The sequence below is a fragment of the Pocillopora damicornis genome, chromosome 3, assembly GCF_964200805.1.
Source record: "Pocillopora damicornis chromosome 3, jaPocDami1.2, whole genome shotgun sequence".
NCBI lineage: Eukaryota > Metazoa > Cnidaria > Anthozoa > Scleractinia > Pocilloporidae > Pocillopora > Pocillopora damicornis.
In genome coordinates, this window is record NC_142672.1 from 20,416,811 (window position 1) to 20,443,700 (window position 26,890).

The window sequence follows — 26,890 nt, forward strand, 5'->3', positions numbered from 1 at the left end:
GTAATGGACTGAACAAGAGATTCGGCATTTTTTTTTTAATACACATTTCTTAGAGTTAGTTCTCAAACTGGGAATGATTTCCAAAACTCAGGTGAAAAAATGGTTTATAGAAAACAAATTTCAATCAATTCGTCCAGGATAAAAGCATACGTAAACATTATTTTCTATTTAAGTAAAAAGCAGTTGTTGCATGTCACTGAGTTTATCTGAATAATATTTACAAATCTCTGTTGGCTTGATCTAAGCTTACAATGAATGTTGAGGTGGTTCTGAGATAAGTCAACATATCGCTTCTGCTTCCAGTATTAGAGCGTTTAAACTGGCGTCTGATGAGAATAAAGAAAAACGTCAACGTGCGAAGTCAATCGACGACAGCGCCCCAAAAACTAACAATGAAACGGACAGAATTGTCCACTGATCGAGAGCAAATAATTGTGATATTATTCATAGAGAAAGGAAAACCAAAGGCCTAATCATCATCTTCGATGGATACCGATTACTTTGGGACTGATGGAAGCAAATCGACTAACACTTTTTGTACTTGGATAGAACTAGTAAACGGGTTCTAAAAAAGTATACATACAACTTGTAAGTAAATAAATTTCAAATTTACGTTGGCAACGATGTCTACTGAAAGGATAGACATGTAAATTAAAAATCAGAAGGAAAAACTGACATATCAACTTTACTTCCTTAGCACACAACATTGTGATGGTATCCTCAATGGCCAAGTGGAGTTTCCTTCTTGTTTTCTGTAAGCACCTCTGCTGTTTACGACCATTAATTAAAAATTTTAAGCTGTTTTAATTTTTTTTCTAATGGAGAGGGGTAGGGTAATAAGAGGAGTATCCGTCAAAGGAGGCAATCAAAGGGGATGAACGAAGATCGCTCCTGCTGAAAGATAAGCAAGAGATCATTATCTCTCAAAGATGATTGTTTCATGCAACTTTAATTAGGCATGTGAAATGAGTGCATTGTTTGTTAGAAGATGTCCAAACGTCAACAAGTTTAACAAAATTTATTTAGATTAAAATTCAATAAAACAATTCCAATGAAATATACTTGAAAACCAGTAAATAACCAACTTTTCCCTATCTTGATACAAATTTTTGACAAGGAAACTAGGCTTATAGTCTTAATTCTAAATTGGAAGCAATTTTTCATTTGGAATCGGAAACTCTTTAGTGTAATAGCTATAGCCCACGTTGGTGAGCCCCAGCCCTGACCGAAAATTTCTGTTGCGTATTGAGCTAGATACTTCACAGAACGTCTGTGCTTATTTTTTCATTTAATTTTTGATTATTTTGTTTCTGTGAACGAAACTGCTCATTTTGGGATAACCTCTAAGTATATTTTTACGTAAGATTTGCCCACTCGTCTAAAATCTAATAAATGGAGTAATTGTACTTGCAAGACAGAACTCAGCTTTTATGCAAGCCACTGTTTTTTGTACCACCACATTCTTCCTTTTTCTTGGTCCTTATGTATCATTTATAATTTCTCTATAATAACCATTGATTGTTTTTTGCAACCAGAGTAATTGACTTGTTGCATTTATTGCAGGTTTGTTAGAGTATCATAAGCAAGCACAGGGATGGGAACAAGTCCAAGAGTTTGACGAAGAACAAATTCTCTCAGTTCCACAAGGGCATTATGTAGAATTAAACTTTACCATGCGCGGCGAGTGGCCACTGCTATGCCTATTTGATTTTAAACTTGAAATTCGTGATGGCAATAATCAGTTGGCCAATTTTCTTGGTGAATTCTGTAGAGAGTACGAAGTTGGAGTGGTGCGATCCAGTGGACGATACATGTGGTTGAAATTTATTGGGAAACGGCACTATGATTTTACTGCGTTCTATACTGGCAGATCCAACAATAAAACAGGCATGGAGTTCCTTTCTACATATTTATCTTAAGCAATAATATGAAACGAATATTTTCGTTTTCAAAAACGTTGCAAATTTGTAAATTTATATCAAACATATACACCTCTCCTATTCTCATCAGAGAGAGACACCTTTTGATGAAAAAACAAAAGGTACACACTCACACACATATTTATGGGAAGTCTGTGTTCGGTTTTTCCAGAAACAACTAGTTTGTCATTGTAGGTCAAACTGTATTGAGCAGTTGTAACTTCGCCTACACTTTTTATTTTGTAGAAGTAATTACTACCAAGTTAATGACACGGTAGACCTTCGCGGGTGTCCTTCGCAAAATGAAATTTTTATGCGCTCTTTGAAGCATAATCATCAAACACTATATATCAATGGAAAATGTATGGAATGCACTATTCGGCAAAAATTATTTCGTTTTGACGTAAATCGTAAACCGATCTAGTCGTAAACGATCTAATCGTAAACCGAAAGGGTGCGACAATTTGAAATGACACTGGTTCCTATAGCGAAATAATCGCATTTCAAATCTGATCGCACAAATGAAATTTCTGCATAATTTCAATCCTGAGGGGTTGGTATTAGCCTGCTCTGTGGTCGGTATAGAACGACTATAGATACCGATTTGTAAGCGCTCAGAACTTTCTGATTCTTGATTTCTTGTAGAGTATGTTTTATGTAGATTATGAATGACGTAGCTAAAGTGACCTCGAATTATGCAGCAGAAACACAATCTCACCCTCAGATCGGGTAGGATTGAAATCGCGTGTACCTGATTGGTTCCCTAACCAATACAAAGGAAAAATAGGAATAATACAAAATCGATCCTCAAGCCTAACGATCTACGTATAAAAAGGTCACAGAAGCAATTTCCACTCGGGAACGGAACTGAGAACACTACTCTACCTTCCACCGAAAGACTTTGCTATTGCAACAATATCTTTAATCAACAACTGAAGAGACTCGTGAAGAGTCGAAACCGTCGTTGCTGTTGTAGCCACCATAAACAGTTACAACAGTTGCAAATGTCTGCTTTTGGCAACTCTCTGGTGGAATACTTTACATCAAGTCTTGATGAAGAAGACGAAATCTCACCACCAAAGACGCCAGACTATCGTCGCAATGACGAAAACTAGGACCATCAAATGATTGTCTTTAATGTAATGTATGATGACCAAACCCACTAAAACCCATTACAAGCCGACTGAGACCTTCCAATTTACGCAGTTCGGCTCGTGCCACCCACCAGGCGTAAAATATGGTTTCATTAAAGGCGAAGCAATAAGATTGTTTAGAACTAACTCTTCGGGAAAAAAAGGGTTTGAAGGTTTTAAATTCAAACAACGCCTCAAAACAAGTGGGCACTCAGAAAACATCGTAGAAAGGTCTCTGACTGGGGTCAGCTTTGCCTTTGGACAATCGGCCTCTACACACACACACACACACACACACACACACACGCACACACGCACACGCACACACACACACAAGTCAAAAGGTCACGAACGTTTATTGCCTTTTGTCACAATGTGCCACCCGGCAGTTAAACTTTTAAAACAAATATTGATGGAACATTAGAGTCTCATACAAAAACAGCCCTCGCTGAAAACAATTTTTATAAAACCTCCGATCACCTCTTACAAATGAGAAATCCCTTAAAGACATGCTTGCGAGAGCAAAAATTTATAATGAGAAGGCGATAATGCGACGCGACCACAAAAGCTAAATGGCGAGTCCGCGCCGGTCTGTCTTTACCTTTATTCTCAAGAAGGAATGCGCCGCCTGTACAAAAGCGTAGCTTCAATTAACATAATAGCACATTAGCACATTAGCACATTACTCACGACAGTTGTGGTGAATCCACACGCAGTTTCCCATTTTAAGCATGAGACCTTCACCACATTGCAGTATTCCCAAGACTTTGGAATAATTATCAAGGAGTCGTTGAAGAGAGTAACAAAATGGGCAGCCAAGTATTTTACTCATGGGAAATCCTACTATCCTGTCCCTCAGACCAGCAAGGAGTTTGCAATGTCAACTTTAAAAATGTCAACCCTCAGAATAGATCAACCCCGCGACTGAAAGTGCTCTAAAAGAATTTGCGGAGGAGTATCGTCCGCTGATGCAAAGGACAGCTCGGAAGGAAACTACCAAGGACAAGGCAGGGGCCTTACCACCGCCGTCTACACTAAGTAACATGATTCCGCCAAAGTGGACTTGTTGGCGGGATTAGGGAACGAACAAAAACTTTCCAACATTTCGACCGGCTAAGTGGTTGAAAAGGAATGTTTCAATTTTCAGCACGGGCAAACAGGAGTTTGCCTGCAGAAGAGATGTAAATTATTTAAACACACTTCAAACAAAGGTTGACAGTCACTTGGAATTATTTCATTCCAGAATTGAGAAAAAAGAGTCCTTATTGTGTCAATTTTTGACTTGATTTTCGAGTTTACGCTATATATGACTTTTTAGCCCAAAATAGGGTCGGAAAGTAATAATTAACTCACCAAGTTAATTATCAACAGTCATTTAACTGACAACTGACAAATGGCCTAAAAGTTAGCTGAGAACTGATAAATGGCCGAAATTTTAACTGAAAACTGACATTTGTCCCCCCTTCCATCCAGACCCTCATGCGTTCATTGGAAAGTATAATTGAAACAATAATGCCAAGTTTATCATGAAAACCAAAATTAAAAAGTATTGGCACAGGAGGGTCTACCGTATCTTTCAATGACGCAGACAGACAGGCGGAGACAGTGAAAGGTGGAGAAGGATACAAATATAATTCATATGTTGCTTTTGCCTGAACATTGAATCGTGTCAGGATTAGAATGATATTTTTCGATGTGGATGTAAAATGGGTTATCCTCTCATGCTGTGTCTAATATTTAGTTGTTCTGTATACATGCACTGTAGTCATTTCAACAATTACTTTCTTTTTTTCTTTGAAATCTAATATAGCCAATCCTACGATGGACCTAGTTCCAAACCCGCAGTATGTATTTTTGAACAGAACCTCTAACCTGTGGTGCCCGGTAAAAGGTGCGCCGGCTCCATGCATTGTATGGAGAAAAGATGGTGTCGCTGTTCAAAATAGTACCAGCATAACATTTCAGCTCAATATAACTTCGAAAAAAAACGTGAACTACAGCTGCGAGGTAAGAAAAGATGGAGAGGTATTAAAAAGGAACATCAGCCTCAGAATTGAAGGTGAGTTATCATTGTTTTACTGAAGTATATCAGTACTTTTCATGCATGTTTGGATTGTCTAAACCTGTAATTTTTATCTGCTCAAAATTCTAACCATCCAGAAAAGCGATTGTTGTTTCACTTTGCTTGTTGAATGTTATTTAACCTTTCAAAAGTTATCTTTCTATATTCCTTTAATTTAACTTATATGCTATTTCTAGTATTAAATGATTATTACTGGTAAGGTATCTTCTGAAAGGTAGTTATCTTCTGAAAAGGGACAGCGTAAATGATTAGAAGCAAAGGATATTCTCACATTTATACGCCCAAACCTACTTATTTCTATTCCAATCGAAGTTACTATGCCACAGTTTGTCAATTTTGGCGCCTGCATACAGTTTACCTGAAGTTCGTGTTTTCGATCCATTTTTCATCTTTGATTCATGATCAGTTTTTGAACCATCCCCGTTCTTATTTATGGGTAATTTTTACATCGTAACTCTGAAGTTTTCGTCTAATCTTGGTAACTGTGATTTGGCCGTTATGTCCGATCCAAATGAAATATTCTTCGTTGCCAAAACAACTGACTTAACCCTTTCAAATTTGAAGCCTTTGATGACGAATTTTAAAGGCCAATCATCTTACAATTTTCTTTTCCTCATTTTAGAGTGCCCAGACCCCTGTGAATGTGACTTTTCCTACCAAACTATCATTAGTGTGAATTGTGGTGGAAAAGAACTTAATTCAATGCCATGGAAATTTCCACTTGCCATGTCAAAATTGTGAGTACCACTAAACAGTTTCAACCACCAAGAAAAAAAATTGGTCTAGAGGACTGATTCTCCACTAAGAGCCTTATTCGTAGAGGAATTCCACTCATGCTATAGTAGGTCTAATTCCCCAATTAAGGCCTTATTCTCAAATGAAGTCCTTTTATGTTATTAAAGAATTCAGATCAATTAGGACAACCCCCGGACAATGTGTGATGTACCACGCTGATAGACGAGTTGTGGGAATTCTTAAGGAGCACAATGTTCTATACAGGATTAGCCGTATCCGCCTAGAATCTACAAGAAAGGATGTGAACTTAAAATAATTAAAGAGAGAGATTGGCCCAAGAATGAAGCGCAGGACCTAAGCCGTGCGCGTTAAAGTCCAGCTTTTAGTATAAGAACAAAGTGGAAAATGAGGGATTTGCTTCATAGGGTTAACCAAAGTCTAAGTTCTAAGTGCGACATTTTTTCGTGTTGGATTCTTTGCGTGTTTTAAGTTCGTTATTTAAGTCTTTTCACCCCGTAACTAACGAAAGTTTGTACTTGTTGTTTCATTAGCAGCTTTTTGTTATTTATTGCCACCTTATTGCCACTTCGCACAATTTATCGATCTACATATGGCAGTAATATACCTGTTTTCTCGTTTTTAGCGGTAAGCGCAGTTCAGTGATGTACCGCCGTTTTCGCTCGTCCTTTCCTTTTCTTTTTTTTCGGCCGTAGCAGTTTCGCAATCTCAGTATCAATCTTGGTCTTTTCTGTGGCCGTAACAGTGTAAGTGTTCTATATTCCCCTTTCCGTCGTTTTGTTTGTTATTTCTTTATATCGCATATTGTGCAACTTTTGTAATTGTTTGTTATATTGGTTCCACTTACGTCATTTACTCTATTGAGAAATTAACCTGGATTGTATTTATTTCTACATGACGTGGAATTGTTTTTTTCGTGGCCACAAATTTCGCGTAGTGCAGTTTCATCGTTAAAAATTGATGCGGGTCACGCCGTTCCATCATGAGTAACAGGATTGGTCAGTTTACAGAGCCAATTGGTCGACGGTCGGTGCTCGTGTGCAACAACCGAACCGTATGTTGGACTTGGAAGCCGTTAAGTTGGAAATAATTTGCTTGACGAAAAATTCGAGATAAGTTTACGCATCCGCCGTTACCGCGAAATCGAACAAAATTATTGGTTTGATACCTGATGACCGGAACCTTCAAGAATTGAAAGAGAAGCTTATTCATGTGGATAACGCTTTCCAAAGACTCCGAGAAGCTCATCACGATTATAGCAGCGAGATTATGGACGAGGATGGCATCGCTAAGTAACAGCTTTACCTTGAAAGGCAAAGGCATCAACAGCCTTTAATGCTTCTAAGGTTTCAAACTCTCAAGTCAAGCAAGTTCGCGTTGCAGCCGCGCCTCATCAGTCGCAATTGCGAGAGCTAAAGTCGCCGTATTGAAGGCCGAATTCACCATGTTTGAAAAACGTCAAGCTCTCGAGGAGAAGGTTTCGTCTGAAACAGGAAGAGTCTCGCTTAAAGTTGGAGGCTGAAATGGCGAAGACATCAGCAAAGGAGAGAGCCCTCGCTGAATTGACCACCCCATTTTTACCGCAGCTACAGCCAGTCAAATTGGAACCGAGGTTCAATGACGAGGATTCCGCTGTTCTCTTCCGCGCATATAGGGCTATCCAGGAAGGAGGTCCATATTCAGCGCAGGGCGATCCTTGTAATTTTATTCTACGTGCCTTCATAATATTCATGCGCCCACAGCCAATGAAGATTTGAGGAGAGAGACCATCGAATTACAACGACAACAGACCGCCCTTCACCTTCAACACAACAGGATAGTTGAGCTGCTGGCGCTGAACCAGAATAGAAGCAAACTTCCACAACTTCGTGTTCCTGTCTTTGACGAAAATCCCATTGGTTGCCACAACTTCGCTCGAGCTTACGAGAATTTAATTGAGTCCAGAACATTTAGCAGTACCGACAGGCTGTACTACCTGGAACAGTTCACAGCTAGAGATGTTCAAGAACTTGTACGATCCTGTCACCACCCACCACCGGATGAAGGTTACAATGAGACCTGCCTGCTCCTAAGAAAGAAGTCTGGTAATGAATACTGCATAGCATTCGCTTACGAGACAAAAGATTTAGAGTGGCCAAACATAAGAGCTGAAGATGGTGTGGCTTAACAACGCTTTCCGATCTTTTCGGAAAGCTGTAAAGGCATTCCCACGGGAGGCCGATAAAGCTTAAAGTTCGATCAGCCGGGAAACATTCAAAGTTAGTCCTCAAACTTCCTTACAATTCGAGAGAGAGATGGCGTCGTATAGCCAACGACATTATGGAGTTACGGCCAAAGCCTATGGACTTCAGCGACCTCACTGCTTTTGTTGATCTGGAGGCTAGCATAGTAAACAATCCAGTCTTTGGCAGGATTTCTGACAGCGTTAAACCAGCGACTGGTCAGCGGTCATGTGGTGGCAAGACAGCCCTAAAAAATCTTGAAAATCTCAGTTTTCTAACGCAAGTAGATGGATGTGAATGTTTCCCTAGCGAGACAGGCCTGCCAGACGCAAGTGCACCAGGCGCTCGTAATTATCGAGAACAAAGTTTGCAGTCTCGCGAGGTACAAGCACCCGGTGCGAATCCCGTTTCCTGTCAGGCTACGCAGCACGCAAACTGATTGTAAAGTAAACTTGAGAGAGAGAGAGCCCAGGTTGTTGGAAGGTTACAAAGCCTTCATGGAAGACATTGTGCCTTAGGATTAAGCATGTAAAGTTAACCCTGATCAGAGTAACCTCGAACAAGATAGAGCTTGGTACATAACCATCATAGGGTATATCATCCCCACAAACCGGAGAAAATTGCTTGGCCAAATTTATGGGCAAGTCTCTCAACGACATGTTCTACAAGAGTCCAGACCTAAGTAACTCACTTGTGAGAATTCTTTTAAGATTTCGCGCAGACAGGGTAGCAGTGATGGCAGACATAGAATCAATGTTTTACCAAGTCATAGTTTGAGACTGCGACGTTTCCTTTCTACGGTTTCTTTGGTGGGAAGACGACGACTGGGCGCATGAAATGTGAGAACTCCAAATTGGTGTATACCACTTCAGAGCCGTTTCGTGACCGACTTGCACGAATTCGGCACTCTGAAAGACAGCAGAAGATAATCAGCGTAGCTTTCCTCCAAGCGTCATTAACACTGTTAAAAATTATTTCTATGTGGACGACTGTTTAAAGTCCCTCCCTTCCGACGCTATTCAGCACGCTTACAGTTTACGAGTCCTACTTTCACGTGGTTTTCTTAAGATAACCACATGGATCAGCAACAGCCGTAACTTCCTTGAAACCATTCCTGAGTTGGAGCGATCAAAGGACATCAATAACATTGACGCACGCAAGTACGAATGGCCTGTTCAGCGAGGTTTTAGAGTGCAATGGAGCCCGTATAAAGTCTGTATCCTGTCCGCGGCCAGTAGTACCTCTGATCCCTCAGGTTTCCTCGCGTTCTTCGTTCTCACTGCAAAAGAAATTCTTCAAGACCTGTGTCGCATGAAGTTAGGGTGGGATGATGAGATCCCAGATGAGTACAGGTCACGTTGGGAGAGTTGGTTAGCGAATCTTTCAGAGCTCTCAAATTTTACGGTAAGTCGCCGTTTGAAGCCAGTGGATTTTGGTTATGTCAAATCAAGTCAACTTCATCACTTCTCGGATGCTTCTGAGGCTGCCTTCGGCTTAGCGTCCTACCTTCGCTTGGTCAACGATAAAGGCAAAGTTCATTGCTCTTTCCAAATTGCGTCTTGCGCCCTTGAAAGCCGTTTCGGTTCCACGCTTAGAACTCTCAGCCGCGACCGTTTTTGTACGCTAGGAAAAGATGTTTAAGAGAGAGTTAGATATGCCACTGAATGTTGATTCCGTGTTTTGGACAGACAGCATGTCAGGTCTTCGTTATGTGAAGAATGAGAGTACGCGTTTTCACTCGTTCGTTGCGAACTGAATCGCAATGGTACGAGATGGTTCAACTCCTCATCAGTTGCGCTAGGTATAAGGTGCAGTGACCCCCGGTGATTATGCGTCAAGAGGGACGACCGCCAAAGCCTTGATAATTTGCCAAAGATGGCTAATGCGGCTGGAGTTCTTATGGAAGCCGTAAGAAGATTAGCCCTAGGACCCTTCGTCGCTCGTTACTTTCCCAGAAGGGGATCTAGAAGTGACAGCAGTCGGCAAGCTCTTCTTGCTGTCGATATTTGAGTCTGTTTACCCTTTGGTCGAGTTTCCGACATCGCCTCGTGGCTGTTACGATACCTTGAAAACTTGCGAAGCTTGGTGAAGCGCGAGAAACCAGCAAAGTCGGTTGAATCTGTCCCTTCCAGCTCTTTGCCTTTAGTCACCGTTGACGAGATGGACCTCACAGAACTAGAGATCCTCAAGAGTGTACAGAAGTTCCAGAAGTTCAATTTCCAGGAAGAACTCGAGTTGCTGAACAAGAGTGAAAGTGTGAAGTTTTATATGAAATAATTCATATTTGTACTGCGGTTGTAGATGAAAGTGAAATGTGATCATCGCAGTAAATTTTCCAATTTAAGCAATTGGAAAGAAGAAGCCTGAAAAAAATCAGGGCTTCAACGGGATTCGAACCCGTGACCTCCGCGATACCGGTGCGATGCTCTACCAACTGAGCTATGAAGCCACACATTGGGAGCGAGGTCAATTTATTGACTTCATATCTTCCCGTGCAGTGAAATGATGTGAAGTTTTATATGAAATAATTCATATTTGTACTGCGGTTGTAGATGAAAGTGAAATGTGATCATCGCAGTAAATTTTCCAATTTAAGCAATTGGAAAGAAGAAGCCTGAAAAAAATCAGGGCTTCAACGGGATTCGAACCCGTCACGGGATTCGAACCCGTCACGGGTTCGAATCCCGTTGAAGCCCTGATTTTTTTCAGGCTTCTTCTTTCCAATTGCTTAAATTGGAAAATTTACTGCGATGATCACATTTCACTTTCAAGAGTGAAAGTAACGGGCATGTTAAGAAAAGTAACTCTCTTCGGTGGGAAATCGGGCTTGGCGTCCACAACATTTGGAGCTAAGCATCAGATTGTTCTGCCCAATAATGAACACGTGACCAGTCTCGTAATTGAACATTATCATCTTTCTGGGCATTCTGGCAGAGATTTTGTCTTAAGTCTGGCGCGCGAGAAGTTTTTTGATCATGAATGCCAGTACCGTCGAGGGAAGAGCACTCTCTAAGTGGGTTGACTGTCGGCGCCGCCAAGGCCCAGTCTGTGAACAGAAAATGGCTGTCCTCCATGTTGATCGTCTGACTCCTGACCGATCACCCTTTAAGTCCGTTGAGATCATAAAGATCGCACACAGCTTGGAAACAGATTCTTTTTCGGCGGCATTAAGACGATTTATAGGGAGAAGGGGCCAAATTAAAGAGATCAGACCAGATAACGGTACAAACTTTACCGGGGCGAGAGAGAACTTAGGGAATCCATCAATGCATGAAACCACAACAAAATCCATGAGGCTGTATTACAGAAGAATATCATGTGGATATTTAACCCCCCCCTCCCTTCATATGGGTCAACTTTCGACGGCGTTTGGGAAAGCTGTATTCACACGTTCCAAAAGAAGGATTCTTTGTCGCGATGCAGGTGGAGACAAGTGCAATATCATGCCAACATTTTTTGTAAACGATGGTCTAGAGAATATCTGCCCCTGCTCCAATGCAGATTAAAGACCAGCCGTTGGAAATATTGTCCTTATCAGGGCAGAAAATTCACCTCGCAACACGTGGCCTCTTGGTAGGGTTGTCGAAGTTCGCCTCGACTGGAAATCTTTGGTTTGGCGTGTCAAGATGAAAGTAAAGAAAGCTGTTGTGGAGAGATCGATTGATAAACTTTGCTTGCTTTTGGAAGCTTGAGCTTTCTCACCGAAATGACTTTCGATTATCCCATAACTGCATTTAATCGAGGACTCTTGAAAGAGATACTTATATCTAATTCAATTAAAATATAAGTGCCTCACACGCACTCCGCACTTAGGAGCCGGTATGTAAGTTCTAAGTGCGACGTTTTTTCGTGTTGGATTCTTTGCGTGTTTAAAGTCCATTATTTAAATATTTTCACCCCGTAACGAGCGAAAGTTTATACTCATTGTTTCATTGCTACTCGGCATAATACATATCGATGAACACATAGCAGTAATATGCCTGTTTTCTCGTTTTCGCGCTAAGAGCAGTTCCGTAACATACCGCCGTTTTCGTCCTTTTCCTTTTCATTTTTTGGCTGTAGCAGTTTTGCAATTGCAGTATCAATCTTGGTCTTTTCTACGGCCGTAGCAGTGTAAGTGTTTTATGGTCCTTTTTCCGTCGTGTTGTTTGTTATTTCTTTATAATTACTGACCCTCATAAAATCCTATTGTTCTCTCTCAGCATTATATCGGCGATTTCAGCCTGAGAAAGTATTCATGTTCAGTCAAGTCCAACTGTCTGAGGAAAACGGTGGCGGTCCTTTTTGGTAGCAGGGAAATTATCAGGGGTAATCCTAAACGCGCTAAAACGTTCAATATTGCAGTGGGCTGGCTGCACTGCAATATTTTTAATAATGCAGCCTGCTTCCAGCAATATTTTTAATATTGCTGCATGACTGTGGTATTTACTTCGTTACTTTTCCACTCAGTAATTTTTGAAAATTCGCGAATGTCCGCGCATAATTTATGATGAAGATCTGAAGTTAAAAAGTAAATGAATACACCATGAGAAGTACCATTCCAGGAGACGTACAGACGAAAACATTTTACAGTTTATTTAGGGCACATCTGACAATGACAGTCTTTCTCACTTGTAAGAAATAACAATTTTCGTACTGTGAGTACTAATTACAACTGACTGATTATAATCTTCGCTCTGGTTTTCGTCTAAAACCTTTTCGCTTAACCCCTGTAACCCTATTTCTTCCCTCTGACTCTGCGTTATGAAAATGGCAGATTCGTCTTCCGAAGAATCCTCCATTAAGCTTCAAAACAGTAGCAACTCTTTGCCTTCCAACAAACAACTCAAATAACCAAGTGCATTGCGTTAATATACAATGCAAATTACGTTTGCATGAAATTCAATCACACACCTGAAAGATGTGGAAAGTTACATAATCTTTACAAGGATTTAACAATGACTAAATTCCGGGAAATGAAAAGGGTTATGTAATTTGTATAACTACTAGACAATACGTGCTAATTGCATTGTTGGAGAGAGAAAATAGTAGGATTTCATGAGAGTCAATGATTATATCATCTTTGCAAGTAGTTCACAATGGCTGAATTGGGGAATGAAAAAGGATTATGCAATTTGTATTATTACTGGACAATGCTTGCCAGTTGCATTGTTGGTGTACCAAAACATCAATATGAAGGGGCGACTGAAATCGTCGATGTAATGCAGAGAGAGAACAATAGGATTTTATGAGGGTCAATAATTATAATAGTTAATTACTTCGGTTCGCAGCATTATTGGGTATAATGCAGGCAGCTGAGGCCTGCAATTATCTATTAAATATCGCATATTGTTTGTTATTTTAGTTTCAACCTACGTTATTTAGGCCATTGAGAAATTAAAGTGAATTGTATTTATTTCTACAAGACGTGGAGTTGTTTATTCCGTAGCCACAAATTTCGCGTAGTGCAGTTTCACAAAGAGTGCAATTAGTTGTCAAGCCACGCTCAAGAAGAATCTACACTGAACTTAAGTTACAACTCTCGATTTTAAACAAAGTTTGCAGCATACGAAGCTGAAAACGTTCCATAATACCTCACTGACGTAAAAGTGAAAAACGGAAACTTATCAGTCCGGTTTAGTTCGTCTGCCGACGTTGCGACGAATACAGATAAGGAATAAATTCTTCGACAGCGAAAATTGAACTATAAACCATTACTCAATACCAAAGGAAGTAAAAGAACGCCAATCATAAGGAGCACTGGATGAGTTAATTGCTAGTGCTACTCTCACCATTGCAAAGCTCAGTGGCCAACTGGTGTGGGTGTTTGACTCCAGATTGACAGGTCCGGGCTTAAGCCCAGGCCAGCTTATTATGTTGTGTTGTTTGGAAAGAAATTATGCTCTCCAGCCAGGGGGTGAAAACCAGATACAACGAAAACTACATACACAACGAAAACTACCGATGAAGTTCCCCGCGATGGACTATCGTTCCCTCTAAGAGGAGTATCGTTACTTTCAGTTTCCAAATGCTTCAGAAAGGGACAAAAGATCTGACGGACATGGGTAATTAGGCTGGCGAGAGTAACCTATGATTCAAGATACAGTCAGACGACGCGTGCTCATCAACATAATAATGCTATGTTCAGCGTTAATCTTCCTTTAATTTCCAAGTGCAGTAAAAGGCACTAAAATAATTTACATCAAGGTTTCATGGACGTATTAAGTCAGCGACTTAGTGGTTATCTGTTCGTTGCTTTCTTTATATATTTCCCTATAGTTTTGACAATGAAGGGATTAAACGTTCAGGTGCCTTTTTTATCGTAACGTAACGATTGTGTTCAGCATGTACTTTACACGTTTTTGACGATATCTTGATAGGTACTTAAGCAGAAACAAGCTGAAGGACTTGCCCCATGGCATCTTCAGTAATTATACCCAGCTGGAATTCCTGTGAGCCAAAACTCATTTTTATCGATCTGAAAGTGAATAACTAAATCTGTATTTAACGCGTTCGTAATGATTCTTTATGGGAATGTGAATAGAAGTAACCTAAAGAACTTCTCTCCGAGTAATCTTCGGTTGTATTCCGAGCCTTTCTAGCTCCCAAAAATCATGAAAAACTCACTCCAACCTTTACATAAACATCCCAAACGAAACGTACCTAATTCATTACTTCAGTCACCGTGTCAGTAACACTGACTGACGTGTGATGTTGTAGCCCGATCGTCCGGTTGAGGGTAGTCCTGAGAAGGACTGTTATCGACTGACAACAATTCTTCTATCGATCCTTATGATGACCTCCGCCGGACTCATCGAAACGTTGGACAATAGTTCCGAAAACAACCCTTTGCAGGACTACTCTTACCCGGACAATGAAACTACACGATGAAATCTTCTTTATTCGGGGTGGAGCGAAATTACAAAGGGCGAAACCTCCAGATACCTCAACTGCATCATTAGTGATGCTTTGGTGTCACTGATCTCGGGAGAGGAAACAAACTTCTGGGATTAGCTTTTCCACACGAAAATGAACCCCCCCCCCGCCCTGCTATTTACCCAATACCCTCCCTCCTTTTGGCTCTTAGTTTATATAGAGCTCCTCAATCTAAGAATTAAGGCCAGTCTCCAAAAATAAAAATACTCGACGTGAAAATGGAACATGCTCACTTGTAGTCCTGGTTAAGCACAAAATAGGTTAGATTCATGGCAGATAGAAAATAAAGGATTACATAGCTTTTTTGAGCCCCCATAACAAAGCATGCAAGGAAATACTGCATTACCGGATAAACCTCCTAATTTAACGTTATTATCGAATAAATCGTGATGAACATCACCCTCTATCACTTTTTGGCAGGGAAATGAACACAAATCTGTTAAAGGAATTACCATCAGGCATATTCAGTAACAATACCAAGCTGTCCATTCTGTAAGTTAGGACCTTTCTTCTTTTTGAAAAAAGGCAAAAATCCATCTTGCACTGGGCAAGATACTAGCAGATCAGGGCACGCTACCCTTTTTACGGTAAACATTCATAGTTCTGATCAGACAGAGGCACTGAAAATGAAAGTTAGTTATGCCTCATTTTAATTATTGTTGTAAGGTTTGGGATTCATTAGGTGTACTAGCCGAAAGGCTGCATAAACAACGTAACATATGTGTTAAGGTAATTATGCGTTACAAAAACGAGGCTGGACAGTCTATATTAGTCCTACATCATCTTGGCTGGAGTTTTCTAAGCGAACAAATAATTCATATTAAGGCTGGACAAGTGTTTAAGGTTCTCCAAGACTTGGCACCTGTGAGGCTTTCGAATATTTTCAGGGACTCGTGCTCGGACAACAATTATAATTTAAGGAACGCTGATAATAACTTGGCCATTCCGTTGCCAAAGACTGAATTTCTAAAGAAGGGTTTGAGCTATCGTGATGTTAAGATCTGGAATTCATTTCCAAATGAAATACATAGTTCTGAAACTTTGGCTTCGTTTGATGAGCTTATTTCAACTTATAGACCAACTGTGAGGTAATTTATTTCTTTTTTCGGTTATATTTAATGCATTGATAGTTTAAGTCATGAATATTAGTGTATACATATATATATTAAGTAGTTTTTAGCTTTTATAGTTGGCTCACGCCCCTACTGCAAACCAGCTTTTTATAATGTTAATGACAGGGTAGCGTATTTAAATAAAATTAATCTATCAATCTATCTAGTGATATGTCTCAGCTGTGGCAAACAATGAGTATATTTCTTCCTAAGTGCCACTGAAAAGCAATTTTTATCTTAAAAATTTCTTGAACTTTGTTCACGAAAACAATGTTGATAACACTACTTTCTTTGAATTATTTTTGGTAGGTATTTAGGAAACAACAAGTTGGAAAAATTGCCATCTGGTATTTTGGATAACAACACCAAGCTGACTTTCTTGTAAGTTTGGAGCCTGCCTTATTAAGTAAAGAACGCTTTAAATCCATACCACTTCAGCGAGAATATCATCAGAACTAAGCAGTGATTTTAAAATTTTCCTTAGCCCCATCTTAGTTTCATTGAATAGTCACCTTCTCAATCACTACATTCCTAAATTTCGTACGATAAGTTTCCTCGCACAAAAACTGGCTAGTTTGGTTGAAAAGAAAACTCAGTAAAACAAAGAAAAGCTTCTATAAAATATCATCCGGTGAATCGACATTGCAAAGCGTCAACCTTTAAACTCTGTGTAATCGAAACAGGAACAGGTCAAATGAACAGTGAGGTACTCGTTAACTTACCAATTATATAATACATCTTTGTGGTATGAAAGACACAATACTCGCTCATATTATCTATGATGCTCAACTTCTGCCTAATTTTTATCCTACTGACATCTTAAAAGGAAGTCAAGAGGGGATAACCAGGGAATATCTGGAATACTTGTATCAGTTAAAGTATTACAATAATTAGACTTAGTCGACAAAGTGACAAAATGTACTATTTGATATATCAGCCTTAAAAGGCCTGGCATCCACCGATGTAAAAAGGCTAAGCTTTTAATTCATCTTACATGAAAGAGAGATATAGATATTCATTGTGTGGTAATTATCTACGTTAATGAAATGGAGCTAATGATATAATTTACTGATCCATTCAAGCACTTCTTAGCCTAATTTTTCGTGTTTTGAGGTGTAAAAAGTGGTGGTGGGGGGGGGGAGGGAGGTGGGAAAGGGCGATGGCCATTAGAGGCTTATATTTGCCTCCTTAAGGGAGGAGAGTTCAGTCCCATTGCGCTTGATTTTAAATCTGCTATATGGTATGCGTTTGTTAGTTACATAAAATAAACAATAGACCATCAATGAAACAACACAAAATAAGACAACTGGTAATTTCGAATTAATCGTAAGCAAGTCACCAATTATTCTAACATTCGAGTTGAAACTTGTAGCGTGGTGACGTTATCTCACTTCACCGGTTTCTGAGGCTCTAAAAGTCAACAGTACCGGAAGTAGCTTTAACAATAAATATATCTATAAACATTTCTCGCTAAACAAATGATCAAAGAAAATTTGTGAAGAGTATTGCGAAGTTAGTGTTCTGAACTAGAATTTCTTTTCTGTTCGTAGTTTTTTTTGTATCATAAGTCCTTGTCAAATACTACACTCCTAACTTTGGCCTTTTACGAGTTTTCCGATGATAACCTTCCTCAATCAAACACTGGTATAGCTGGTTGAAAAGTAAATCCAATAAACCAGAGAAAGAAATTTATACAATGAAGCAGCAGCACATAGCGTCAATCTCTAAACTTCATTAAAAACAAATCGAAACAGGGTCAGGTCAATGGGACACTCCTCAATTAACCTATTGCTGTATCTTTGTGGTATGAAAGTCAGAAGTACTTGTTAGTGACACTTACGGTGTAAACCGAAGTATTTAGTTTATTTAGTACGATTCAGTCATTCGTTCACAATTGGTATGTAGTTACCATTAATAGGAATTCAAATTCCAAGTTATTTAGGTGTAGGCCGACGCAATGAGTTTCCAGGTTGAACATGTGTCGTTTAACTTCCATTATTAGACGCGCATAGTTTGTCAACTAACCTCCCATAAAGCTGTTTCATATGTCCCCAATATTGAACTGAAATGTCTGTAAATAAAAATATAAATACTATTCTTTCCAGTTTTTATCCATCTGACTTTGAAAAAGGAAGACATGAGGACACAAACAAATAATTTCAAGGGTAGTTAGTGGCTTAGTAGTATTTATGGCATTGCAATAATTAAACTCTGTCGCTTAAGTCACAGATTCGTATTATTGTTTGATACATCAGTCTTTATAGACCCTTTAGCCCCCAACATAAAAAGCTAAGCTTTTAATTCATCCTACACGCAGAGGAAATATAGCTTTTTAATTACTTGATGATTATTTACTAGATTAAATCAGATTAATCATAAATACTGGTAACTAATATACAATAATCCATTCTAGCACTTTTCAGCCCTATTTACCTTGTCTTTTCTGATATTTCGGGCCGCTAACGCTACATGGTGGCATGGCAAATTCTTAGCAAAACATATGATAGCTTTTAACTTGTGTTTTAGTCGAATTTAAGCTATCTTTGACCCGAGAAAGGGCGACAGAATCTTGACAAATATGAGGTCGCAAGCAGATAGCGGTGGCAGCGCATCAGTTCCAAGCCTCAAACAAATATTCGCGTCTAAGGTTCCAGTTCTTCGAAGGCTGGATCTTCGTGGAGATCTAGAAAAGAATTGGAAAAATTAACTTTAAACATGGAATTTACCCTCAATTTATACTCAAAGCTGGACGACTATCGAATAGCGACTTTCATCACATGTATCGAGACAGAAACTTTCAATATGCAATCTGGTTTACCCTTTGCATCAAGGGTAGAGAAAGGTGGGATCGATGAAGTCTTAGAGAAGCGGAATAATTACTGTGTAGGCAAGACGAAAACAATTTTCAAGCGATAAACAAATTTCAGTCATAATAGAGCAAGCCTTAAAACGCAATGATAAAACAACCAATGTTATATGGATCAAGTGTTTGGTCGAACTGTTCAAGGGATAACATAATGAGAGTCTTCAAGCTTCAAAATCGCGCTGCCCGAGAAGCTGACACAAGGTCCAAAAGTGTGAAACTCTTTAAGAAATTAGCATGCCTCCGTTCCTGTGACGAAGTTAAGTTAAATAAGAGTACTTTAGTCTTTAAGCGCTTACACGAAGCTATCCTGCTTATATGTAAGATCTCAACTCAAATTTAATGCAAACCTACACACACGAACTGGTCGTTACAGTAAATTAAATCTTGGCTGCCCTCATTTCAGTCGCGAAACCGAGGGAGGGAGGACCTTTAACGTATCTGCGAGAAAACTGTGGAACCAACTACCCATTAACCTTAAGAAAGAGGCGACCACAGTTGCTTCTTTCAGAGAGGCCTTTCAAAGACTTCCTATTGAGCTATGATGAAGTGGAACTTTTCAATTCGAATACGATTTAACCTGACCCAAGCAGCATATTTTATTTTATCAAGTTTTTAGCTTATATCCTTATAGGCCTGTCGACCAGTTTTATAATCCTCTAATACATTTGACTTCTAAATCATGGTACTTTTAGGATCGAGGGCCACTAGTTCATCAGTTGAATCACTGTTGTTGTTGTGTGTTGACCTCCTTAAATAAAGTTATTATTATTATTATTATTATTATTATTATTATTATTATTGAGGAGCAAAATTCACCAAGCTCAATAAGGAGAAGTTCGAATTCAAATGAAACGAAGTGCCATTCATAGCACCTGTGATGACGAAGAATGGATTTATGGCAGATCAAAGGAAATGAGACGCACCAGTCAAGATGGAGCGACCAACAGATGTGTCAGCAGTGCAGATATTTATAGCGCTAGTGAAGTATCTTTCTAAATTTCTTTAAAACCTTTCAAAGAGCTACTATACCATCTGAAATGCAAGAATGCCGAGTGGATTTGGACTTATGAACACAACGATGCCTTCGAAAAGATCAACAACACTTTTTCCAAAGCACCAGTACTGAAGCACCTCAGCGAGAGTGACCTAATATAGGGCCAAGGAGATGCTTCCAAGGATGGATTTTGCTTCTTACTGATGCAGAATAGTAAACCAGGGGCCACCCCCGATACGAGAGAGAGGAAGTATTACCAGATCGGGCAGTAATTTTTGGTCCTGGTCTTTGGCATGGAGCGTAACCACCAATATGTGTTCGATAAGAATGTCATCCTACGGACTGATCAAAAAGCCCCAGTGTTTATTACGCAGAGGCCCCTAGTATCAGCACCCAGCCTTGTCGCCACTTCAGCGGTGTTACTACGAGATACAAGCTTAGGAAAGGTATGCTGCTAGCCGGCTTTCTATCAAGAGTTGTCATGTAGGACTGCAAGCTTTCCCCTGCATTAGAAGTCGTTAAACGTATTCATACCAACCACTTCCTTTCCTTTCCAGACCACCAACTTAATGAAACCCAGGGAGAGAGAGAGGGAGAGAGAGGGAGAGAGAGGGGGAGAGAGAGAGAGAGAGAGAGAGAGAGAGAGATTTGTGACCTAACACCACAAAGGTTGAAAAACACAATCTTAGATGGCGTCCCATGTGCAAAAGATGATCTCTTAGCAGCCTCTCATTCGACCCACTCCAGACGAGCCTCAAGCACCTCCGTTAGCAGACGCCATAAAATTGCTTATACAACTAGACAAAACCAAAGTGGCAATATCAAATAGGGCCCAGTCTCTGTCTGGGTTTCCTTACTGCAAAAGATGATCTCCTAGCGGCAATCCATCCGAGCCACTCCAGAGGAGCCTCAAGCACCTCCGTTAGCTGAGGCTCAAATATTACCTAAACAACTAGACAAACCCACAGTGGCAAGGCCAAGTAAGGCCCATCCTCTGTCTGAAACATCTGGCAAGCTCCAATGAGTGGAGGCCGGACCACTAGATCTGTACGGTTGTCAAAGCCATCAAGTTCCTTGCAGGACTAAGCATAAGTATAATCCAATGGCTGACCGTAGACCACTGTCCTCACCCATCTCGTGCAAGACATGAAAGGGTTATGTTCTTTGGAATATTTTTGCCTATAACTATAAAACATAACCTAAAAGCAGTATTACAAAGGTACTCGCATATCGGTCCTGCCTGAGCCAAGAGTCAAGAGTCAAAAAACGTCAAGAGGTACAGGTTGACAAGGCCACTCAAAATCAAAGGTAAAAAGCTACTTAAGAGGGAAGCTAATTTAGCTTTTATATGCGCTTGGTGATGCTCAAAGGACCGATCACAAAATCAATAAAAACAGAAGCGGAAAACAGAAGAGGAAAAATGGAAGACTAATGCTTGAGATTTCAAGAGCTAATAGATTTAATGGAAATAAAATACTTGCGGCATTTTTACTCTACGGTGATAATGGAATAGATGAATGGTTTAATAGACATCAGAAAACAGAGTGACATTTAGAAATGGAATTGATTAATGCTTAGCCAAAACATCTCTAGCTGCTTCAAACAATTGATGATGATGATAATGCGTTTAGATTGTTAAAGCAGCTTAATACTTGATACGCGCACTAACTCACAATAACTGTCGTCATTTGTTAAGGCCGATGTTGTTGCACACGGACAAATTATAAAGAGGGTCTTGTAATAGTAGGACTGTGCTGCTAGGTATCGTGACTTAGGAGAACCTTGTGCTTTGGAGCTGGTAGGCCATCAAACCTGTTAAAAATTCTGTTTACTATCTTTTCTGATATTTCGGGCCGCTAACGCTACATAGTGGCATGGCGAATTCTCAGCAAAACATATAGCAGCTTTTAACCTGTGTTTTGGTCGAGGTTAAGCTGACTTTAGACTGAGACACGGCGACAGAAAATGACGTCGCAAGCATGATTGCAGCAGCAGCGCATCAGTTCGAAGCCTCAAACAACGCAGCAAATCTTCATTTCTAATATTCCAGTTCTTCCAAGGCTAGATCTTTGTGGAGATCTAGAGAAGAACTGGAAAAACTGGCTTCAAACATAGAATTTACCCTCAATTTACTCTCGAAGCTGGGAGACTATCGAGTAGCGATTTCCATGACATGTATGGGGAAAGATGCCCTCGATATCCACTTTGGTTTACCCTTTGCCTCCAAGGCAGATAATGGTAGGATCAATAAAGTCTTAGAGATGTGGAGTAATCAGCGAACAAAATTTTTGAGCGAAAAAAAAAAACTCAGTCATAATAGAGCAAGACTGTTATCGAGCAAAACAGATCAAAATCAACAAAATGAAGTTCCAATTCAAATGAAGCGAAGTGGAATTCATTGGACATGTAATGACGATGATGAGCCAGCAGGCAGAGATTAATAAGCTGGTGAAGTATCCTTCTAAATTCCTCACCCTACAGAGGTTGAAAAAAACAATCTTGGATGGCTTCCCGATGCAAAAGATGATCTCCCAGCTGCCGTTCTTCCGAGCTACTGCAGAAAAGCGTTAAGCACCTCCATTAGCAGACCCCACAATATTACCTAAACAACTAGGCAAAGTCACAGTGGCAATACCAAGTAAGGCCCAGTCTCTGTCTGTAACATCTGACAAGCCCCACGTAGTGGACGCTAGGACCACTAGATCTGGACCATTGTCAATGCCATCAAGTTACTCGCAGAACTATGCATACGTATAATCAAACAGCTGACAGTAGACCAATTTTCACATCCATCTGACTACAATCACTGACTACAAGGCACACAAATTTTGCGTTACAAAGCCTGATCAGGAGACCAACATATCCGTTCTCTATTAATTATCTCTTTGGAAGTCTTAAACAAAATTATTTTGAACATAACTTTGATTTAATATCATCTCTATGTCTGGCAACATAAACCGGAACATGGAGTTTTCATGCACCTGCTCAATTGAACACGCTGTATATAACTTTAAATAAAACTTATGAGACATTTTTTGCTATTATCTTAAGTTTTCCCACTCTTGTCCTTTCTGGTAGGTAACCCTTAGCCTCCCCTGCTATAATGTCGTCTGGCCCATTATGAGGACTACACTACAGGACCGAATATAATTTTACCCGTGATATGTATTATTGGGCAGCTCATTAATTTATTTTAGACATTAGTATGGAGCACCGAGGAGAAAACATTACATCTTAAACAAAACAGGGCTAAGGCTTAGCGGGTATTTTCTAAGATCTCATGTAGAAGATGAAAAAAAAAGTTTCTTTTTTTTTCTTGGATTTTTTGCCATAACTAGAAAACGTAACCTGAACGAAATAACGAAGGTATTCACACATCGGTCCTGCTTGAGCTAGGGATTAAGAGTTAAAAAGCGTCACTTGAAAAAGGTCGATCAAAATCAAAGGGATAAATACTTTAAAGGAATGCTAACTCTGCTTTTATATGCGCGTGGTGATGCTCAAAGGACCCATTACCAAATCAATAAAAACAGAAGTAAACATAATAACTACGTTCGTGACTAAGACGTAGAGACAATTGTCACTGGCGGTTAAGAGATCTTGTCTCTGAGCAGAAAGGACCACATAGTGCTACGGCTGTTTGTGCTCTTAGCATCCAACCTCTGATCATGAGTCTACAGGTGGTGTCCACAGCAAAGTAGTGCTCGTTCACCGATGATGCGGGTGGGGAAAGTTCTGCTACGGAAATCAAGAGATGGTGGGATATGCTGAATACCCTGGGTCCAGACTTTGGCTACCTCTCAAGCGACAAGAAGTGATGGATTATCGCAAAGCCAGACAAGAAAGAAAGTGTGAAAGAAGTATTTCAGAAAACGGATATTAGAATAACAATGAAGGGAGAAGCATCTAAAAGCGGCGATAAGCTCACGAGAGTATCTAGACGAATATGTCAGTGAGAAGGTGCTAATTTGATCAGTGAAGTGGTTCAATTGGCAGAGTTTCCTCACTTTTTAAGAGCACTGCCCGAGTACCAGGATCTACTAGAGTCACGGGAGAATGCAATATCTGTGATACTTATTCCTGCGATAACGGGACGCAAGTGTAATCAGCGAGATAAGGACATCCCAACGCTCCTAGCCTGCTTGCGAGGTGCCTGTGCCTTGCAAATCCAAGATGGGAAGCAGGTCGGGAGCTCACTTCCTCGGTCAAAGTGACAACGCTACTCGCCGACCATATAGTATCTTAAACACATCAGCCGCCAGAAGAATCTGTTGTGAAGTCGGCACAGAACGTAGTCAGTTGCGAATTTGCAGACATAGGGCAGAGAGGATTAGGGTCAGAGGACCACCAAAGTTCAAGCGAGTGCTAAACCTGGCAGCTGAAAAAGGGTCATCAGTGTGGGTGACCGTACTTACTCTCCGAGAAATAGGCTCCAACCTGATTAACGGGAGGTCCTTAATGTTGTCAAACTTCGCTAAGATTGGTTCGTCAATGATATTCCCTCCACTCGTGTATGCAAGGAAGTCTGCATTAGGCGCCCCATTATTGCTGAAGGAGGCTGATTTGTCTTACAGCCACATAATGAGCTCAGAGGCCTGGAAGCTGAACTAGTAAGTGCCGTGTGCAGCGATTTTGAGGGCAAACCAGTCCCACAAGACATAAGCAGAACAACTGAGCAGAGGAGCTAACTAAGCGCATGGCGTAAGGTTAGTCATTCTTGCCTGTGGATTCTGCGAACACTAACAACCGGCATTCTCCGATGTCAGGGTCTGCCCCCAACTGTTATATCCTGTATTTACCACAACCGAAAGAATGGGCGTAGAATTCTTGAGATACCAAGAGCTGATATATTTAAAGAAGGGAAACTATTTGTGGCCGTTATGTACTGCCGTGACCATGGGGAATTATCCTTTCCCTTAGCAGTCTTACAGTAAGAATTAGTCATAAATGATAAAAAGGGAATCAAACAAATTTATCGGGATCCCTCATAAGGAGGATGTAATTGGAAAAATCATAGATGGATGTTTCAATAGACACCAGCAAACGAAGAGTGACATTTAGAAATAGATTTGATCGATTCTTACCGAAACATCTCTAGCCACTTAAAAGGATTGATGATAATGATAGTACGTTTAGATTAATAGAGCAGCTGAATAATCGTTACACACACTAACTGTCGTCATTTGTAAAGGCCGCATGTATCGCACACGGGAACATATTTGTTAACAAGCTGGCGACATTTGACTCTGAAATCTCCTCCTCTGTTACAGTTTCAAAGTAAACCGTGCAATAATGATATTAAACAATCAACCCATAGACTAATGAATGTTTGTGCAGTACAAAAGACATATTTGCTGATTTTAGCAAGTCTCCAAAGAAATAACTGAAAGAAGAAAGAAACGCTACGATGCATGTCTTTAACGTGAAATTTTCCTTTCCTACAAAAACTCTCGAAAGTTGTTCGCATTTTTTTAGCTTCCCTGATCAATCACCTTGTATAGACAGCTATGGAATGTAGGTTTATTTGCTCAAGTAACTGCCTAGAGCTAGATCTGCGTGACAGATGTAGTTGAGAGAACTTGTCACAGTCGCAAATTTTAAAATGCGTCCAAGACAAAAATAAAGCAGTGCCTAAAGATCTTTTTGATGGTTTTTAGAGATGAAATAATGGATTATGAGGGGGGAAAAATTAGTGTAGCTTTCTGGCAAGGAGAGATATTTGACCTGAAAGTTATCAAATATTTGGATGAATCGAAAAGTCTGAAAGCACAGTAATTTATTTGTCTCTTGAGTACATTTATTAGGGATGTAAGAATACCTATACAAACCTTTTTAGAGAGCTTCATACAATTTCCCCATTTTGAAGCGATTTCCCTGGTGAAAACCAACAAAACCGGAGAAGTAGTCCATCTACCCACGGAAATAAAAAAACAGAAACCAGTTTGCTTGTTTGAGTTTCAGGGTAGACCCTTTGAATTGGCAAAGTTTCATTAAAATAGTAAGATGGCATGTAGCACGACTGCCTGGCGCTCTCGTGGACACACTCTTAAGTGAGCTAGAAATAATTTTTTACGGAGATTTTGTTTGTTATATATCTTTAGATATTTTTTTCAGTGCTGAACAAAAACTAAACCAAGAAGTCTCAATTAGACTTGTGCCAAATTATAACCCCCCTAGGTCTCTACATATGTAAAATCGAAAAGAAGACATCGGTTCTTGGATAATTTGCCTTTATTTAGCAGATTAAAACAAAATACGAAATTTTAGAGCATACACAGTGCCCACACCATGCTGACAAGCACAATGTAATCAACAACCCTTTCTATTACTTTTGGTAGGTTCTTGGACTACAATCAGTTGAAGAAATTACCATCAGAAATTTTCAGTAACTACACTCAGCTGAAATTACTGTAAGTTTTCAGTCTGTCTTATTTGTGTAAGGAACGCGTGAAAAATACTAGCAGATATAAGCAGCGTTGTTAGGGATCCAAAGTTAAATCAGCTACAAAGTAGGAATATTTTATTTTAGTAAAATGAACTTCATTTCCTCTGCCAGTAAAATAACCACCCTCCTACCCCTGTGTTACATCCCTGTCCTCACTTCTGCTAAACACTAAATGCCATTCCCATTTATTTATCTTCAAATTTTTCTCGCTATACAAATTATCAAAGAAAGCTTGTGAAATGTATTCCAAAGTTAGTGAGTTCTGAAGTTAGTGTTTTGGATTAGAATTTCCTTTTTATCCGTAATTTGTTTTCTTTTTTTATGTAATCTCCTTGTCAAATACTACACTCCTAACTTTCGCCTTTTACCGATTTTCCCACGATAAGTATCCTTGGTCATAAAATGACATGCTTATTTAAAGAAAATCGAGTAAAACAAATAAAGAAAT

The 26,890-nt window shown here is 39.8% G+C and overlaps 1 protein-coding gene across 1 annotated transcript; it reads left to right on the plus strand.

Annotated features, from left to right (window-relative positions):
* Positions 1-714: 714 nt before the first annotated feature.
* On the plus strand, positions 715-5,876 carry LOC149048755 (uncharacterized). Its single transcript, XM_089199544.1, has 4 exons — positions 715-754; positions 1,564-1,887; positions 4,863-5,111; positions 5,758-5,876. Exons 1-4 carry the CDS (start codon positions 724-726, stop codon positions 5,874-5,876), a joined length of 723 nt encoding a protein of 240 aa, XP_089055670.1. The 5' UTR covers positions 715-723.
* The last annotated feature ends 21,014 nt before the right edge of the window (positions 5,877-26,890 follow it).

Excerpts from the sequence above, each read along its gene's own strand:
- LOC149048755 (XM_089199544.1), top strand. The coding sequence starts at position 724 with ATGGCCAAGTGGAGTTTCCTTCTTGTTTTCT. Across the intron at positions 1,888-4,862 it reads CAGATCCAACAATAAAACAG|CCAATCCTACGATGGACCTA; the intron begins GCATGGAGTTCC and ends AATCTAATATAG. Across the intron at positions 5,112-5,757 it reads CATCAGCCTCAGAATTGAAG|AGTGCCCAGACCCCTGTGAA; the intron begins GTGAGTTATCAT and ends TCCTCATTTTAG.